The sequence below is a fragment of the Eucyclogobius newberryi genome, unplaced genomic scaffold (assembly GCF_026437365.1).
Source record: "Eucyclogobius newberryi isolate DKJ021-1_F unplaced genomic scaffold, fEucNew1.0.hap1 SCAF_11, whole genome shotgun sequence".
Classification (NCBI taxonomy): domain Eukaryota; kingdom Metazoa; phylum Chordata; class Actinopteri; order Gobiiformes; family Gobiidae; genus Eucyclogobius; species Eucyclogobius newberryi.
In genome coordinates, this window is record NW_027315735.1 from 30041138 (window position 1) to 30061712 (window position 20575).

Sequence of the window (20575 nt, forward strand, 5' to 3'; positions counted from 1 at the left end):
AAGATTGTTTGAGCTTATCCATCGAGTCGTGTTAAAGGTGCACTTTGTTTTCTGGTTATTTTCACAGATATGTCACTGTTTTGCCTGAAATGTTGCAATAAATACATTCAGCATTCATTTCATCACAGTTTATTGGTCAAAAATACCTTAAATTCAGTACTTTTGTAGATCTCTAACTTGACGTTACACGCATGCTTTATAGCTAAGACTCCTGATCTTTAACTCGTGGTACTCTCAAGGATTAATGTCATACTGTGGAATATTTTAGGCAAAGCAATAACATCTACTCAAGCAGGTGCAGCACCCTCAAGTTATGCATTCATCTCAGTTTCATCCATAGAGGTTATTATAGGTTTAATTTGAAAAATGAGTGGCAGAATTACAGTTTTCTATTACTGTTTACTTTATTTTCTTTTTATTAGTTGTTGGGTACAAACTAAATATCAAGCAGAATTGTAGAAATGTATATATACTTTATACTTTATAGTAGTTGTAGTTATACTTTACATTATATTAGTTGTGTTTCTTACCATTGCCGTTCACTGCTTAAAGTGTTGTGACGTCACCTGCATAAACTCTATTGATTTACTTTGGTGACGTTGTATTTTAACATGAGTTCTTTATATACGTTACGTGTACATAACTGTGACATAAACTTAGTGCTTTGTTTTGTTTCTCTCGTTCATTGTAGGTGTCAGAGAGTCTTCATGTGCGCATCGTGGCGGGACGTCCCATTCACTGTCAGGTCCCGGGGATAGACCACCATCTGGTGAGCAGAGCGGCGGTCCGGGCCACGCTGGAGGCGGCTAAAGCCATCGCCATGTCCCACCTGGGGACGCTGTACATCGCAGAGACGGACGAGAGACGCACCAACCGCATTCAACAGGTAAATAACACTATTACGAGTATCAATACTGCTGTATTTCGGCTATAAAATAAAATTACAGAAGTCGGGATTGTCTCGTCACATCTAAGAGAATTGTGTATTTGCCCAATTTTAAACCAATGGAGATGTCAAGATGCTAAATACTGAACTTGTTTATTCAAAAGTACTCTGACTCTGTAGTGATCCCGCTTCCACTTTGTTCCTTGACTCTTTTGTTTATTTATTTAAATAGATATTTGGCATATCTACAAATGGAAAGTCTTCGGCGTTCAGTCCCGAGCTCTTTAGGGGCAGAAATAACAAGCTGTAGAGACGTTTGTGTATTAACCTGGCACAGTTTGATTCTCATCATTCCAAACTTGTTTAAATGGCAACACAGTGTAGAATGTGAGCGCTTGATCAGATGAAATGATGTATTGTAGTCATTTTATGCAGTGTAACATATTTTTTCCATCTCAAATCGAACAGATAATGTGAGTGATGCCAGTGTAACGTTAATGTGTAAAGTGCGTTCTGAACCTGCCCCAGGTGCAAGCACGAGATGGGCCAGATGCAGCTCATTGTGTGATCACGATGAGGCTTGTGTTTCATGTTCATGGCTCGTACTCCACAGCAAAACAGAAACCCCTGGTCCACTATTTCCAAAAGCCTTTTCTTTTTGCACCAAAAAGTGCATTAGTGCCATTAGCTGTCAGCGTGCTATCAGGGCTGAGAGCACTGGGGCCGCAGCGCCACATCGACAATGCCGCCGGATAAAATCAATAGCCTTTTTGTGGTCGGCAGCAGCAGCAACATGTCGAGCCCATGTGGAGACAGACAGGAACCCTCCGCCCCTCTGAGGAGGCGGGGGCACAATTTAAGATACTGTAAAGGCAAGGAAAACACATGTAAGTGCTCATTATCGACATTTTATTTTATTTAAAAAGCCGAAGAACAGAAGCAAACGTCAGGGCTAAACTGGGCACGAACCAGATCCAGATCAGAGTGTGAGTTCCTCGTGCTATTGGTGGGTTTCAGATTCTATCATGTCATACGCCCAGAGCAGAGGAAAAGCCAAATGTACCTATTACCGTATTTTCCACACTATAAGGCGCACTTAAAAGCCTTTCATTTTCTCCAAAAAATAGACCATTCATTGACAATGCGCCTTATAGTGCGGAAAAAAACGGTACATGGTATTCTCAAACGCAATATCTCAAAAGTAACTGATACATCTGAACTTCTCCTCGTCTGTCTTGAATATGATTTGTTTATAGAATGTGATATGTTGTCATCTGAGACAGCAATTCACGTTTCTTTTCCCTGTCTCTGTCTGCGTCTTTAATGTCCACAATGTTCTCTACACGGGGCACGATTCACGCCGCTTTTAGTGCTCTCAAACTTTCCCACAATGCACAGTGACCAGCGACAGGTCTTTAACTGGACACGACACGACTGACTGAAGCAGAGAGCGACACTGTTGACTCGAGAATGAGAACAAAAGGCTCTTAAATAAACTGTTGACGCCGCAGAGTGTTAGCTCGAGATCAGCGTCACAGGCAAAGAGTTGAATAGTCCATTTCGTGTGTTGTTTAATTTGAGATCCATGACTTGTTTGGTGATTATTAGTCCATAAATATGTGCGTTTCGGAACGGATTTGACCAATATTTATCACAGAAATCAGTTTGTAGCTTTTTTCACTCAGTCAAATTAGGTCAACATATTTTCATCACTTTAAAGTGACTAGTTCTCTGCTTTTGGCCATGAAATCCCTCTCACTAAACTAGAAACATTCTTATATTGGCCCCTTTCCCTGGTAAAACAAACCTTTACCATAATGTAGCAGTAGATTACATGAATCATTTGTTCCATGACTGACCTCCATCCCGGGAAAATGAGATCTCCTCTAATATCCACGGAAGATAATCTCACCTAATCCTTGCAACGCTCTTTCTATTAACTGACAATTTGCTCAAATCACTTGCGTCTAACAATAAATTATGTTATGTACTATCAAATATCTGCTGATAGAATATGGTCAGGTGATGCCATAACATTTTTAACTGTAGAGCTGGTTTATAGTTAATATTCACATGAAGCAAAAACTGGCACAAAGTTCAAATGTATTAAGTTATAACACAACTTAATACATTTGAACTTTGTGCCAGTGAATATTAACCATAAACCAGCTCTACAGTTAAAAATGTTATGTCTCAAGGCTAAAAATCAATTATATAAAAAAAAAAAAAACGGATCAAACACACTTTTGAAATCTGATTAATCACTATTAATTACACAGTGCACTTACATTGCTATCCTTATTTAAATGTAACTTTCTAATTTGAAGAATCAAAAAAATATTAAAATCATAATAATCACATTTCAATTATTTCACAAATCTAAATACATGAGCTCATTTAAAAGCTCTATTGGCTGCTTGCGGGAGTAACTGGCTCTTATGGCGACAGACACAGCCCTACTAATGATTAAATTACACTGTTGTTTGTGCAATTAATCCTGAACAAAAATGAGGTTAAACTTTGATAGAATTTCCATTTCGATATTTCAAAAAACAGTGACTCTCCCGTAGCGTTTACTCGGCCCCTGCCCTCAATCTCTCAAAACAAAAGCCCCAAAAAACAAAATGCATGAATGTAATCTGTTCAAGGGTAAAAACGTCCATTGCTTTAACTTCCAACCTTTTTAAGACAAAGAGAAAAACCCACCTAAGCCGTCATTTGTGTCCCGTTTATTTCGGTAAGTCCCAGTCGACAGAAAAACTAGGGCTTACAAGTCTTCCCCCGTCGCAGACAAGTAATTAAAAGTTATTTAAGGGTTGACCAAGACTCCCATCAGCAACTTTTAACTGGATTTAAAAGTTGTAACCATTAAATGAAACTTGACAGTGTTGTTTTTCTGCTTTTCAGAAGAAACCCTGATGTAGACGGCGCATCTCCAGGCACTGTAAATGTCACTCGTATTAACTCGCGTACAAATTGCCGGCGCCTTTTGCTTCTAAATTGCAGATGGATGACAGATTTTCTCAGTCGAGCCCTATTAATCCGAGACGTGCCTTGGCCCCTCTTATGTGTTTAGCCAAAGCTGTTGTTCGGCGCTTGGTATTCCGGCACGTTCCCGCCGTCGTAACCCGCAACATTTGGCCACGGTATCAACGGTTAACGCGGCGGTAAATCATTGTTAGCCGTTTAATTCGTTCGTAATGGAGTGCCCCGTTTTCAACGTGCTTTTTGTTTTACACGCAAAACATGGAGCCAATTTTTCATTTCTGCAGACGGAATAATACAAGCGGCGGTGTTTATGGCGCGGCGGCGTTAAATGAAGCATAAGCAGCGAATAATCCTATAAATCTGGGGCCACGATGACGGTAAAAGGGGGCGGCGGCAGTGGCCCAGCGGTCGCAGAGTCCGCACAGTCGTTGTGTCCTTGGGCAAGACATTTCGCTCGCCTTTGTATGTGTTCTGTGAGTGTAGGCTGACTCGGTGTTTCCCATTGATAGAGGTGACTTTGTTTTATTTGAACAGCAGGGCAGTTTTTAGTGTTTGTTCGCTAAGTCCTGGGCTAAATCTGTAGCTTTTTGTAATACTTCAGTGTAAGTAATCCATGTTTATACTTTTAAAAGACAAAGAGAGTGAATCTTTAAATGTGGAGTTTGTTTTCTCTTCTTAAATGTCTTTTGAATGTGTAACGTTTTCAAATGTGTGTGTTATGTCTTTACTTTGCCCCATGACACCCTTGAAAGAGAGTTTTTTGGTTCTTAAGAAAGGTCAATAATAATAAAATACATTAAAAAAAACAGGAAATCGTATTGTTATAAACATAGAAGTAACTTTGCTGTTCAAAGAAGACAATCTTAATAGAAAATATAGGGAATAATTGACATTTACACATCACAAATTGTATAAAAATAAGTTGTGTCGCCATAATCCGAACCAAATCTATCAGAATCATTTGACTCTTTCATGCAATTGAGAACAAAACAAGGACTATTTCCAGATGTAAGTATGTCTAAACTTATGCTTTACTCGAGGGTCAGCCCAGTTAAACATAGAGTCACTCCCAAAAGAACTGACTCATGCACAACAAACCTCCAGCTGAGCTCCCCTGCCGTTAGTCAGAGTTAGCTTTCATGTTTGTGTTATTGTAGCTGCGACATGTAATGCAAAACCACACCAGCACGTCGCATAAAGAGCCCATTTATTTTCATTGTCGCATTAGGAACAATATATGCACGTGTCAGCGTTAAGCGAGGGCAGAACTAAGAAAGAGCATGCGGCTTTCTGAAAATGTCTCCCCAATTACACACGGAGTCCCTCTGAGCTGCAGGAAAACACATTTGATATCTCTGTAAAAAAAAAAGTTTCTTAGTACATTTTAACATCTAACTGAGATGCTTGGCTCGGCTTGTTTATTTTTTAATGTTTGCACAAGATCAATTATCCAGTGGGTTTAAAACTTTTAAGATTACTGGCTTTCCGAAAATAGGAGGACACATGTTTTCCGAGGTCAGAGCTGTTGAAACCTCCAAACTAAATCGAAGCGAACGGGAAGTTTTCTGCGTTCTGCCGACTAATTACGCCGTCCAACCGCACAGAACGCAGCAGCGCAGGTTTCAAATGTGTCCGGATGACAGAAGGTTAATGGAAAACAGCTTTTCATATGCGTTCGCTCTATCTCTAATGCAATAAAGCAAATATAGGTTCAAATCATCCGCGTGTTAAACATGTGTCTCGGGAAGATTGTAGATTAAAAAAATAAAGAAATGTGATTAGTTTGATGTTACGAATGCAAATTAAAAGTGATAAGAAATCAAATTGAATGCATTTGAATTAAGAGATATTACAGCACCGCCTCATCTTTGATCCATCCCAAGTCTTCTTAAAGTAACGTGTTAGTGTGTGTATTCTTCACACTGAACCGTGACTCAGCCCGACCAAAACCAGCGCCAAATGACGACTGCACAATGTGAATTCAAGTCAGATTGTCCTTTTTGTAGTCGACACAGCGCGTTATGCATTTGTTTTGTCTTAATGATGCATTTGACGCATCAAAATTGGGATGAAACTACATTTTGAAATGGAAACAGGACCAAACCAAGTCTACATGTGCTCTAAATGGGCTCAAAGCAGGACCAAACAAACAGCCTTGGAGACAAATCTTTGGTCAACCATTATTTAGAACTATTTAATTCATAGTTAAGATAAGATAAGATAATCCTTTAATGTCCACACATGGGGAAATTTCGCTGTTGCAACGCAGTAGATACAGAGGAAAAGGACGGATAAAAAACACTCTTAATAGAAGAACTCTTATAAACAAAACAAAAAACTCTTATTAACATAACTCCTCTCATATCTTAATAGGGAATGGAGGGGGAAAAAAGATAAATAAATAAAATAAAAATGATAAAGAGAAAAATAAAAATAAAATAATAATAAAATAAAATACTAATAATAGAATAAAATAAATAAAGTTATGTCTTCTTTTAGTGTTTGTTTAAGCCTGATATAGTCCGGGTTTAGCTCTAGTGGTACTCGGAAAGCCAAATTTGTTCTTATGGGATAGTTGACGTGACAAACTTTCTAACACCTTAAATATATTTGTATTAAAATTAGAAAAACGTGCTTGTTTTTGGCCCTATTGTTTCCTTATTAGGCGTTAAAAAAGATTGGTTCTGCTCAAAGAGACCAACGCTGTAGCAATAAATGATGAATAAAGTACTAGAGTTAAATTAGACAATGGGGAAACTGAAGTGCTATACATTTCCATATGAACTGTTTAAAATTGTAACTTGCTGTAAATGACTTCCTCGCGCTCCGTGGCTCTTCACGTGGAGCGGGGTCCGTCCGAGCCCTCCTCCTCTTTAGGACGTATGAATGCCTGTGATTATCTTTGTGCGCGAGAGATTAGAGCGACCGCTGCTAGCTGTGAATATCAGCGTTGTCCTTTTCAGCCCGATGCCCCGCCGCGCCCTGCAGCTGCCTGACACGTTTGGGTTTTTGTGTGTGAAATCTCCGCAGGTGTCCACAAATGGAGAGATATCGGTCATCTCCGGGGCCCCCACCGACTGCGACTGCAAGATAGATCCCAACTGCGACTGTTTCTCCGGTGGGTCATTGAACACAACACGCTCAAACTCGCACACGGTTTACGATGTTTGTGGTTAGCAACAAATTAAGGTACCGTATTCTCTGGAGTATAAGTCACACCAGGCAAAAAATGCATAATAGAGAAGAAAAAAACATATGTAAGAGTATGAAATAAGGTTGCAAGTGTGAAAATAACAAATAATATCACATATAAGTCGCTCTGGAGTATAAGTGTAAGTTGCACCCTGTCCAAAACTATGAAAAATGGTGCAACTTATAGTCCGGGACACACGGTTTACGATGTTAGTGGGTAGCAACAAATTAAGGTACCGTATTCTCTGGAGTATAAGTCACACCAGCCAAAAAATGCACAATAGAGAAGAAAAAAACATATATAAGAGTATGAAATGTGGTTGCAAGTGTGAAAATAACAAATAATATCACATAGAAGTCGCTCTGGAGTATAAGTATAAGTTGCACCCCGTCCAAAACTATGAAAAATTGTGCAACTTATAGTCCGGAAAATACGGTACATTTACTCCATGTCCTACTTGTATAGCTTTTTCTATCCATTTCAATATACGCAGATTACCATCATAACATATTATAACGCTCATTATCGTAATCTTTCACAGTAGCTCCATCACGTTTCTGGCGCGTTAGTCGTGTGTCAGATGTAATATTAGACTGTGTTAGAATTAAAAAGCATGTTTACTGCACCGCCTCATCTTCGATCCATCCAAAGTCTTCTGCAGTACAGCCCTGAACACAACCACGTTTCACGGAGCTCTTATCTATTACATATTTACTACTTATTGCTTATCGACGTGCCTATCAAACGTACTCGGTGTACGTTGGAGTGCGTGAAATGGCCAAGCGGGTTTGTCTAAAGTTTGTCCAAACGAGGCGTAACTCTGCTGCACTTCTTTTGGAGATGAGTAATTACGCTGGGTGAATATTTTGAAGCATCGGTGACTTGATTTACATTTTTAGCCACTCTTGCTTAGCCCTTGTTTTTTATTGTTATGGGAGAGTGGGATTATGCAACGCGAGTGTAGTAGATCATGACTAATAGGATTACACTGGGAGCAACATGTAAACGCACTCATATTAGAGAGCAGATAGTATCGGTGTACTTGGCCTGGTTTTAACAGAGCGCTCCTCAAAAGAACCCCAAAAAGCCCGTGACACGATCTTAATGTTGACTTCCTTTGAATTTAAAGTGGATAATTGGATCTGCATTGTCAATTTTGGGGAAAAGACTTTTGGAGGAATATTGCTTAAAGCGCCATCAAGTGACGTTGCATTTGTTTAACATAGAAACGTGTTACAAAGCCACAAATTAGAATCCAATGCATCGTCAAAAGGGGTTTTAGTCAATACAATAGATTCTTGTGGGTTTAGAAATCAGAGTTTGATCATTTTAAAAGAAACACCATTCTGACCTTTTTATTTTATTATTCTCAAGTGCCTTTATTTATTAGGAGTGAAATATAAACTGCTAAACCAATAAAATCACTTGCTTTTCAGAACATGTTTTATATACAAAAGACACTGCAATGTAGATGGAATTATAAGTTGATTGCAAAATACATTACCTAAATCATTGCAGCCTTTAAAATGATGCCTGATCGATTAATTGTGTAGCCTTATCGCAAATCTGACATGAATTAGATAACTATTGCTGATATTGCATGACTTTATTAGTGTGTATGTCCATAGCTATAAGGGTAAAACATTTATAATATAATTTCACATATACTAAGGCTGTTGTATCCCTCTGAAAAACTATAGCCCTAGTAAATAATGGCATGAACCATATATTATGCCCTGTAAGGTTAAATGACCTGAATGAAAAAACATACAGCGTTGTGTCTGACATTTGTACACAGAGGGTGAATATTGATATTTGTATTCGCCGTGATCCGTCTTAGTTGCAAAAACCTCCAGCTACATTTCAGTTGGAGAAGGGAAAAGGGGAAAAAAATGGAAACTGAAATAAAAAATGAAAAACCTTCCAAATCCATTCAAATTACAGCTGGCGGAAGAGAGAGCCGGCGCCAGTTTGACGCGCCTGGTGTGTCATCGGAGAGCACCTGAAATGTAATAAAAGAGGAGGAAAAGGACCTAACAAAATACACAGCTGTTCCTTTGACAGTTTAGGCCATGCTTTCATTGTAAGTGTCGGAGGATGTGATTTTTATCTTTTAATTCTGCTCATGAAATCGAGTCTTTCTTTCTTTTCTTTTTTTAGCGGGAAGTGTCTGTGCCATGCCACAAACCAATGGGCTGTAACCATCCCCTTTTTCTTGGCTGCACTTTGCATATTTTCAATCATGTCTTGCTGTTAACAGATGATTGCTCTTCAGAAGCTTCCCCCCGTAAACACGCACACTGAGCCTTTGAACATTTTGCGCAGCTAGAGGGCGCCGTCCGCAACACACAACACACAGGCCGGCGCTGAAGGACACACTATAACGCGGCACGCTGGGAGGAGATAAACCGCCGCCCCGCTGTCAGTCCGGGGCATCACAGGACCGGCCCACCGCAGTCGCAATCGGAAGGCCCCCGTGCGCTGTAATCTCAAAAGAGGAACCACATTTCCCCCAAATGAATTCACTCACCTGCGACCGCTGTCTGATAAGGGCCAGGCTCCATCGAGGGGGGGCGCGTCCACTGCAATGGGACACGAAGAGATCCCCCCCGTGTTCAGGGATAACTTTTAAATCCTCGCCGCAAGACACGTTCACGAGTCGCATGTTACGGTGCTTTTGGGTGTGTATTTTGTATAATTGTATTCAGATACACAAACATAGGTGTAGTTAGCTGTAGTGGTCTTAGATAACTGCCCAAGGAACATACTTTGCTGTTAAGACCCTGGACATAGGAACATAAATGTAAGAAAGAGAGAGTAAGAAAGAAAAAAAAATCTGTCGTTTCACATGTTGAAATCTGAAATCTTTCCCACCTGACTTTCATCCCACAGGAGACGGAGGCTATGCCCGGGATGCTCGCCTCAAAGCCCCCTCGTCTTTGGCCGTGGCACCCAACGGGACCCTGTACATTGCTGATCTGGGGAACATCCGGATCCGCGCAGTGAGCCTGAACCAGCCGCAGCCCGGCGCGGCCGGCCTGGTGGAGATCAGCTCCCCCCTGGACCAGGAGCTCTATCTGTTCAGCCAGGTACCGCTGCAGCGACACGGGCCACTGGACGAGAGTGGAGCGTTGGATTATGTTGAGCAGTGAGGGAAATGCTGGAGAACGGGGGGGGGAAGCGTGAAAAAGCTGGCGGAGGCATCGAGAGGGATTTTAGATTTGAGATGTTTAAATGGTTTTGGTCAAGGAGCATTAAGGGGAATTTAGATTGTTGACGCTCACTTAAAAGAAGGCACAGAAATGATTCATAACTTTCATTTATCTTTGTAATTTATTTGGTAAACAAATCCAGGCATGATTTTTAGATTAAAGTGTAAAGTTGTTATGTCATCCTTCTAGATTTAGCATGATGTGACGATGAGTGTAACTTCCACATTGACACAAAAATGCCACGTCAGTGTTACAGACACAGGAGGCAGGGTGGGTGGGGTGTATGACTGGAGAACTGGAAACAACTAACGTGTTGGTTTAGTATCTGCTCGGTTTTAGCTCAGTTTTAGCCCAGCTCTGCTAGCGAGACAAGCACCCACTCACCAGAAGGTCTGTGCTTCAATCACCAATACTGGCATTTAGATTCATCACCATAGATGCTCCATACATCGGGGTATGAATTTATGTGCGAATAGATTCCTTGATGTCGTGCTATTTAATCCTCTGGACGTCAGCAGACTCGTTTCTTTTATTAACTCAATGTAGATCAATATTGTGATTTAAAATATCCAAAATAGAAAATAATGATCTACGAGTAATGATGTGTATTCTTCTTTATTTATTTTTATTGAAAGAATAAACACAGATCAGTCAATACGTGTGTGTAAATAAAGATACAGTCCAGTAACATTGTCAAAAATGAAAAAAAAGAGAATAATGTGTATTCTTCAAGGCATTCTTCGAGTCAGATGCTTATTTGCCTAAACATCTTTTAAAATACTGCAAATTATGAATACAAACAAATAGTATATAGTATAAGTCAATCACAAGAGACACACACTTCTCACTGACATGACTTTATCTCTCACCGACAGAACGGCTCTCATTTGTACACCAAGCACCTGATCACGGGCCACTTCCTGTACAACTTCACGTACGGCACGGACGGGCAGCTGTCGGGCGGCGTGTCCCGGGACGGGCAGGGCCTGCAGGTGCGGCGCGATGCCCACGGCGTGCCCCTGTGGCTGGCTCTACCTGGAGGGCAGGTGTTCTGGCTCTCGCTCAGCAACAGCGGCACTCTGAGGAAAGTGTCCGCCCAAGGCCACGACATCGCCCACATCTCCTACCATGGAAACACCGGTCTCCTGGCAACCAAGAGTGACGAAAACAGCTGGACCACGGTTTATGAGTGAGTGTTTGATTTAAGGGCCTCCTACACTGTCATGACGCGATGTCTGTTGAGTTTGTGGGAGCTAGAAAGACAGTTTGTGTGTTTGAAATAAGACAAACAAACTATTACTTTATAATCCATGATTCACTTTCTTGAGCTTAACTTTGACTACTAAACACTTACACTTTCCTGACCATGAACATAGCAGAGTGGGACAATGTTGACATGTTTCTCTTGATAATCAGAAGTATATAATATTTTGCCGTCCATCAGTAATGTGCTAAAACATGTTACGTGGTTTAAGTTTCAGACAAATGAGATTAACAGACCCACAAATGTGAAAATGTATCACTTTACCCTTGTTTGAAAGTTTAAAATGCAAATATGTTTTTGATCAGTCCTTTTTGCAGCATTTTGAGGTTTTTATTCAAATATCATACAGAATATGCTAATTTTGTGTCCCTCTCCCGCATCCCTCTACCATGTGGTAAATTACTTTAGGCTGCAACGTTCTGAGTCCTGAGTTATAACTATGTTTGAAGTAAATCCAGTGTTTGTTTCAGTTTTGTTTCGTTTTTCACCTGTAGGCTTCCCTGTTTCGGGTATTTTTTTTGTTCCATTTTAGTTTTTATAGAGCAGTAAGCATAACTCACAGCACAAAAACATGAAAATAAATGTGCAGACCACGATTTGTTTGCAAACTTTGCCAAATTTATAGGCCTAGTGCGAAAAGGCAATTATAACTGGATAAACAACTTCAAATATATATCTTGAGCATGACATCGCCCATCCTCTGTGCGCAAGAAATTGTCCAAACTAACATCATTTTGACATGGTCTTCAATAATGGCCGCATGGCAACGTGGTAGTTTAGCTCGAATCCGAAACGTCCCCAAACTCTCGCAAGCAATTTCTCCACCAAATGGATGGACGGCGGCTGAAATCGCATTAACCTGCAGCGTTTAATAAATCATTGTTAAAGGAACAAGACACAGACAGAGCACCGCAGTTGTAAAGTCATGAATGAAGCAGTTATATCTATTTGTGTTCCGAGGGCAAATTTGTAATCTTAAAATGTGTTATAGACAGTTTCTTGATTCACTGTCATGTCCTGTGTATTGTAATGGGCTTTGACGCCGGTGACAACGATGTGAAGTGTGAGTGCCATCTGCTGGCGGCTGCTGGAGCTGCTCTGTTAGTCCACAAACGGAGCAGAAGAGACTGGCACGGCCTAAATGCCTGATTAGATAAAGGACATGCGCGGCCTCTTCACCAGTCGCATGTTTAGCCTGGCACGCAGAGTCCACTTAAACACATGTGAATGCATTATTCACCAGTGCCAGCCCAAGCCGCTGTCTCCGACGCCACCGCTGGATAATTACGCTTATAAATCATCTCTGACACTTGCTCGAGGCTGCTCCGGGCGATGAAAAGGAGAGGAAAAACATATAATGTGTATGGGACATTGTACTATTGTGTCCAGTGGCCCGAGTGCAAGGCTTATCACGGTGCGTTTGTGCTTGTACCACACGACACGCGCACTCTGTACAGTTGAGTCATGTTCATCCTACGAGATTTAGTCAAAACGGCTCAAACGCACAGGCTGAACGTGGTGACTGAGCAAAGTTTCATCAGAAAATGGTATGTGGTAGTGTCCAAGGAGTGTTGTGGAGTTTGTACATCTTTTAACATCTTGGAGATATTAAGTTGTGCTCCAAAATTCAAGTTTATATTTGTGTAAAACTTCCCAAAACTTGTATTTCAGATTTGCTTTGAAATACTGTACTTTTGAACGTGATCCGTCTTGCCAGAATGTTAAAAATAATAAAGTCTCAAAAATAGTGCTGGGTTGAAATAAGTTTCCCAAAAGAGCAACAGTTCTCTTATTGAATTTATTTCAAAAAAGAGGGTTTCGGAAAAAAAAAAGATGTTAAGAAGTTAAAGTTGAAAGTAAAAAAAAAAGATGACCTTTTATTGAAACAAATGTTGACCTTGAATAGTTTTCCCTCTACTCTAGTATAAATTTCGGACCTAAAAAGTAATATTATTGGCTAAAAAGCTTGAATAGAGGCCTTTTAAAACAAGGACACACGTTTGAACAGTCTGAATGGCGCTGTTCCTGATTTTAATTACTTAAAATGTGAAAAACTACTTTTTTTTGCAATGGTCCACTTGTATCACTCACTTACCACTTACCTTTTACAAATTACAACATATCTCTACTGTGGAAACAGATTTAACTTTATAACATGCAAATAATCGGCTACAGGCCTTTTTGTCAAGTGGAAAATAAATGTGCTCCTCTTTATAAATATATTTAAGACAAAAATGACAAAGAAAACCATAAAAAATACATTCTGGCACAACAATATGAAGGTCTGGAGCTAAACCTTCACCTGAACCGTGCAAAATAAATACCTACAGCAAAAGTACTACCGTATGCGCTTTGTTCATTCAGGTACAACTCAGAGGGCCGCGTGACCAACATCACCATGCCGACGGGGGAGGTCAGCGGTTTCCACGGGAACCTGGAGCGCTGGTCCCGGGTCGAGGTCGAGGCATCCAACCGAGAGAACTTTGTCACCAGCACCAACCTGTCGGCCAGTGACACCATCTACACCTTCAGACAAGGTACAGGGGCCAGTGTGCTCAGAGAGTGTGTCGGGACGGCTGTGGGAGAGGGACAGCTGTGGGAGAGAGGGGCTCTGTGGGACAGGGACGGCTGTGGGACAGGGACGGCTGTGGGACAGGGGCGGCTGTGGGAGAGGGACGGCTGTGGGAGAGAGGGGCTCTGTGGGACAGGGACGGCTGTGGGACAGGGACGGCTGTGGGAGAGAGGGGCTCTGTGGGACAGGGACGGCTGTGGGACAGGGGACGGCTGTGGGAGAGAGGGGCTCTGTGGGACAGGGACGGCTGTGGGACAGGGGACGGCTGTGGGAGAGAGGGGCTCTGTGGGACAGGGACGGCTGTGGGAGAGGGACAGCTGTGGGACAGGGGCGGCTGTGGGACAGGGACGGCTGTGGGAGAGGGACAGCTGTGGGATAGGGGCGGCTGTGGGAGAGGGACAGCTGTGGGACAGGGACGGCTGTGGGAGAGGGACAGCTGTGGGACAGGGGCGGCTGTGGGAGAGGGACAGCTGTGGGACAGGGACGGCTGTGGGAGAGAGGGGCTCTGTGGGACAGGGACGGCTGTGGGAGAGGGACGGCTGTGGGAGAGAGGGGCTCTGTGGGACAGGGACGGCTGTGGGACAGGGACGGCTGTGGGAGAGAGGGGCTCTGTGGGACAGGGACGGCTGTGGGAGAGAGGGGCTCTGTGGGACAGGGACGGCTGTGGGACAGGGACGGCTGTGGGAGAGAGGGGCTCTGTGGGACAGGGACGGCTGTGGGAGAGGGACAGCTGTGGGACAGGAGCGGCTGTGGGAGAGGGACAGCTGTGGGACAGGGACGGCTGTGGGAGAGGGACGGCTGTGGGAGAGAGGGGCTCTGTGGGACAGGGACGGCTGTGGGAGAGAGGGGCTCTGTGGGACAGGGACGGCTGTGGGACAGGGACGGCTGTGGGAGAGAGGGGCTCTGTGGGACAGGGACGGCTGTGGGAGAGGGACAGCTGTGGGACAGGAGCGGCTGTGGGAGAGGGACAGCTGTGGGACAGGGACGGCTGTGGGAGAGGGACGGCTGTGGGAGAGAGGGGCTCTGTGGGACAGGGACGGCTGTGGGACAGGGACGGCTGTGGGACAGGGGCGGCTGTGGGACAGGAACGGCTGTGGGAGAGAGGGGCTCTGTGGGACAGGGACGGCTGTGGGAGAGGGACGGCTGTGGGAGAGAGGGGCTCTGTGGGACAGGGACGGCTGCGGGAGAGGGACGGCTGCGGGAGAGGGACGGCTGCGGGAGAGGGACGGCTGCGGGAGAGGGACGGCTGCGGGAGAGGGACGGCTGCGGGAGAGGGACGGCTGCGGGAGAGGGACGGCTGTGGGAGAAGGACGGCTGTTGGAGAGGGACGGCTGTGGGACAGGGGCGGCTGCGGGAGAGGGTTGGCTGTGGGACAGGGACGGCTGTGGGACAGGGGCGGCTGTGGGACAGGGGCGGCTGTGGGACAGGGGCGGCTGTGGGACAGGGACGGCTGTGGGACAGGGACGGCTGCGGGAGAGGGACGGCTGCGGGAGAGGGGCGGAGAGAGGAAGTTTGAAAGTTCATTTCAAAATACAAAGAACTATATGGGGGAAAAAACACAGTTTGGATTGTGGAATATGCAAAGAATCCGACGTCCTGTTTCAACACAGAAAGTTCAAGTTCATTACAAAATACAAAGAAGTATATAAGGGAAAAAAGCACGGTTTGGATTGTGGAATATGCAAAGAATCTGACGTCCTGTTCCAGCAAAGAAAGTTCAAGTTCATTACAAAATATTGAAGAAATATGAAAGGGAATAAAGAATGGTTTGGATTGTGGAATAAGGAAAGAGTTTAACATGTTTCAACACAGAAAGTACTAGTTCATTACAAGATATAGATACTGCACTTTAGATACTTATTTTTCACTCATCTCTCACTGCAAGCCTGTATTATAATAGTTGTTTTGTAAAGGTGCACGCATGCTTTTGCTTTGCTTGAAGGCACTAAACCTAAAACACCTTGAAAAATATGCATCTTTACGAGCAGAGCTACATTTTGTCACCTCTCCACAGATCTGACCTGTAACTTGTGTGACGTTCATGTGATCCTTGGTCAGATGATGCTCATGAACACACAGCACAAGTCATTAAAAGAACTATCTCTTTGACTAAAATTAGAAGTTTTCAGTTTTCTATATAATAATCAACAGATTTGCGCAAGAAAGACCCAAGATGTACAATGAATTACCAATGTAACGTTAGCTAGCTAAAGTAAAATACATGTTTTCCACAGCAAATAGCGTTTAGCTTTGGAGAAGGTTAACAGCGTAACCTGAGCTCCATTAACGTTCTTCAAGAGTGGACTCAATGGTTTTATTATTGGTGACCTCAGAATCCAATGAAGCTGCTTGCCACCGATTAGATGGATACGTTAAAGGCCATACTGTAGAATATTCTAGTCAAAGCAATAACATCTCGATGGAGACAAGCAGGTCAAACAGGAACTATAGAGGAACTATATCCATGTGCTCGCTTTCTCTGGAGAATGGTCAGCAAGAGGAGAGTTTGTATCATACGCTGTGACCTTCATCCATCCATCTGTGCATCAAACATTCGACGTCGGTTCTTTTCACTGGTTCCTTTAGACTAAAGTAGCGCGTTCCCTTGAAAATATCTCCATGCGTATTTCATAATAAGAAAATAGCTTCGATTGTGTCCACCGTAACCTGTCCTCGAGCTTTTCTCGTGTCGCCGAAGGTCTGGAAATTGGTAAAGTTTGTTTACTCCACACATAATGGGCCGATTGTGTGAGACGCACAGACGCAGCGCGGCCCCCGAGTTAACCGGTCGTCAATAGGAAAGATACCATATAGTGCTGCATACAACACATATATCTGTCTTCTCCTGCGCCCCAACTGTGCGACAAGAGCGTTTATGATGCATCGGGGGAAAGCGCCTGCACAGATAATGGCCGGAGATATATAAAGAGGGCAGACTGTAAGGTTATGACCATGTTTAAACATTTATGACGGGCAAACTGCGGTGACATTCTGGTCAGGTTATGCACACACGGGCTTCTCTCACAAGTGTTTCTCCTCAGACTGTGAGATTTGTGTCGCACTCCAGCCGGATCCAGCGCCGGTGTGTCACATGCATGTATCAGTAGATTAGTATCTAGTGCCCAAAACGCCTTGTTTTGTCACCACGACTTCACTTTTTCCGAGTATTTCTATTTCTACAGTTTCTATGTTACTGCGACTACAACTATACACCTTTTACTTTGAAGATTAGACATCACCTGATATCCTGTCTGTGAAAACAATCTGTGAAATGCAGAAGGTTATGGAGTAGAAAATATAAGCCGGAGAATATTGATCCTGCTGTTTCAGAAAGGCATAAACGAAAAAGACCAAAATTGTTTTCCAAAATTGTTTGATTAATAAACCGTATCTTTGTTCTGAAATACCACTGTGACTGTTAGGTAATACAAACTAATATTTACTCTGCTAAAGGGAAAGGGGAGGCCATATATTCAGCCCTCAGTGAATGGTTATGGAATCATGTTTATGGTTTGTGTTTATGAACCAAAAAGTGTTACCGCGGAATTGTTAAAGCTTCTAAGGATGTGAGACGAGCGGCGTGTGCTTCCTTTACAGCGAAACAATGAAACAAAAAGAAGAAACGTTAAGATGAAAAAAAATAGACATGAGGAGTGTCGGGACAAATAGCTCTACTCATCCCACGCCTTCTGGAGTGTGTGTAGAGCGTGACAAACAGGGCTAAATATCGGGCTAAATATCGGGATAAATATCGTCTAATGCCTTGGTTTTCCACCAGTCTGCTGTCAAATTTGAGTTCACAGATTCACACATTTATCTAATTGAACAAGATGCTATTTTGGAGTGTCTTGAGCAAACTTTCGATCCAAAAAAGAAAGCAAAACGATCACAATTGCCAGATTTTAACGAACCAGACAGTGGCAGGCACAATACACTACGCACACGATGATTCCTAAAGTTGTTATTTGCTAATATCTCAGTAGGAAGTGTATATTTTCAACCACAGAACGCGTTCCGGGACTCAAGGAACGGTTGAAAAACACTGAGCTACTTCGACATTTTCAGATCCGCAAGTTATTACAAAGTGCCATCCTATTTTTAAACGTGTTACATTTGCGAAGGACGTGCACCATTTTCCACATATCTTCGCACGTTGATCTGACGCGACCTCATTATCACACGAGCCTGCCACTAATGGCCAGTTTGCGGTGAAAAAAAATACGTGTTTATTCTTTATTTACCAAAATAAGAGAACGCGTCTCTGTGACTTGTGAAACGCCTTAACAAAGCTCGATAAAAAAAAAAGAAAGAAAGAAGAGCAGAGCAGAGACGAGGGCAGAAGATGAGAGGAGTGAGAATGATGGCGGTGGAACGTGTGGACGCCCCTCGTGGGAAACCTTTCTTCATGTCGTCCATTTAATTGCTTTCAGGCAGTTGTGACAATGACAACGCTGCAGGGAGGAAAGCGGTCGGCGCACGCACACACACACACACACACACACACACACACTGATGCAATAAGGAGCACGTGATCGCACAAAATGACCCCTATTTCAGATCGCTCAAGGTGGACGGAGTGGCCGAGTGGATCTCAGTTATCTCAACATAATTATACACAAGTCCAGGTACAATGTTACCTGAAGCTCTCTCTTTCTCTCTCTCTCCTCCTCCTCCTCCTCTATCTTTCTCTCTATTTATCTCTTTTTTTGTTTTACGGTATAGCACACGGTATAGCATTCATGTGCTATTACTGTTGTACTCACATGCAATAATGTCACATTCATATGCATATAACTGATGTAAATAGAGTGTTTATTTTACCATTATTATTAGTATTATCTTGTCTTACGCTAGCTGTTTTTATTTTATTTTATCTTTATTTTTCCCCTCCATTCCTTATTAAGAAATGAGAGGTTTTGTCTACAGGAGTTTTTGTTTATAAGAGTTTTGCTTATAAGAGTTCTTCTATAAGTTATCTGTCCTTTTCCTCTGTATCTACCTGCGTTGCAACAATGAAATTTCCCCATGTGTGGACAATAAAGGATTATCTTTTCTTATCTTATAAAACCCCTTCCTTTAAGTCGTACAACTACAGTAGGGGGCGGTAAATGCTCCCATTAAAAGCAACAAAACAACAACAACAATGTCACCTGAATCCAAGAATGAGGGGATGGAGTAAATATGTTTGTTTTATAATATGGTAAATACTGTATGTCCTTATTCACACTCGGCACACAAACACAGTACAACATCCCATCATAGACTAGATCTAGATTTAGACTTGACCCTGACTAAGGACGTGCTCACACAAAACAGGAACTGAACCAGGAACTAGACTGCACTAGACCGGCAAATACATAATCATGATAATTACGTCATAAGGCGCTGGTACAGCTGGCAGCCTGGTGTAAACGCTCTCTCTTCTTTCTCACACTTATTGTGCTTTATCTCCTATATTTTGTAAATATAGTTAGTATATTTTTTCTATTTTACTGTACGATAGGGACACGCGCTGGAATAGTTTTTTAATTCAACTGTTTTTGACTTTTTTCGGCTGGATTTGAGCGTTTTTCGTTGCGTTCGTTGTGTTGTTGTGACGTGAGCTAGCTCCGAGCGAGCCCACCAGCCCCCCCCCGCGCCCTCCGGCCGCGCTAAAGTACGGCGTGTCGTCGGTACACGTTTATATACACGTTTATATGAAAGAGGAACTTCACGAACGATCGGGACACGCACTGGAATCGCTTTAAATTAACTTGTTTTGACTTTGTTCGGCTGGATTGAGTGTTTTCGTCGTGTCGTGGCGATGTGTCTTGGCTCTGAGTCCCCCGGCTCCGGCCCCGCCCCCCGGCTCCGGCCCCGCCCCCCGGCCGGCGCCGTACCGCGTTTACACAAAGGAAGAACTGATGAAACTGCAGAGAACAGTCGTCTTACCCGGAGATCGTCACGTTATCCCGTCGCAATACTGACCTAACCTAATACTGATGTGCAATTCTGTCGTATGTGCAATTGCTGTTGGAATTCATGTGCAATTCATGTGCAATTACTGTGAAATTCATGTGCAATGTATGTGCTGTCGTGACACATATTCATGTGCAATTACCGTCGGGATCACATGCAATGGTATTTATTTATTTATTTATTTGTCTATGGGAGTTTTTATTTATTTATAGGAGATCTTCTACTGAAAGTGTTTTTCATACTTCCTATAAGTGATCTGTTCTTCTGTATCTACCTCTGTATCTACCTGCGTTGCACCAATGAAATTTCCCCATGTGGGACAATAAAGGAATATCTTATCTTATCTTATCTTAATTCATCAAACACGTACGTGGAGCTTTTTTCGAACACTCAAAGATGTGTTGCAATACAAGAAACAAAGTCAAAAGGAAATGTAGAAATGAGAAAAGAAAATGAGGTGAGTTATGAGCAATGATAAGAAGTTTTGTGATGAGTTTCTGAA

At 42.8% G+C, this 20575-nt stretch overlaps 1 protein-coding gene across 2 annotated transcripts in view; it reads left to right on the plus strand.

Annotated features, from left to right (window-relative positions):
* Positions 1 to 20575, plus strand: part of tenm1 (teneurin transmembrane protein 1) — a 398797-nt gene that overhangs the window by 336212 nt on the left and 42010 nt on the right. For both annotated transcript variants that reach the window (XM_072439861.1, XM_072439862.1), the window contains 5 exons: positions 692 to 886; positions 6905 to 6992; positions 9960 to 10156; positions 11155 to 11468; positions 13908 to 14080. In XM_072439861.1, coding sequence (XP_072295962.1) covers positions 692 to 886; positions 6905 to 6992; positions 9960 to 10156; positions 11155 to 11468; positions 13908 to 14080 — 967 coding nt within the window. The remainder of the gene's footprint in view (positions 1 to 691; positions 887 to 6904; positions 6993 to 9959; positions 10157 to 11154; positions 11469 to 13907; positions 14081 to 20575) is intronic.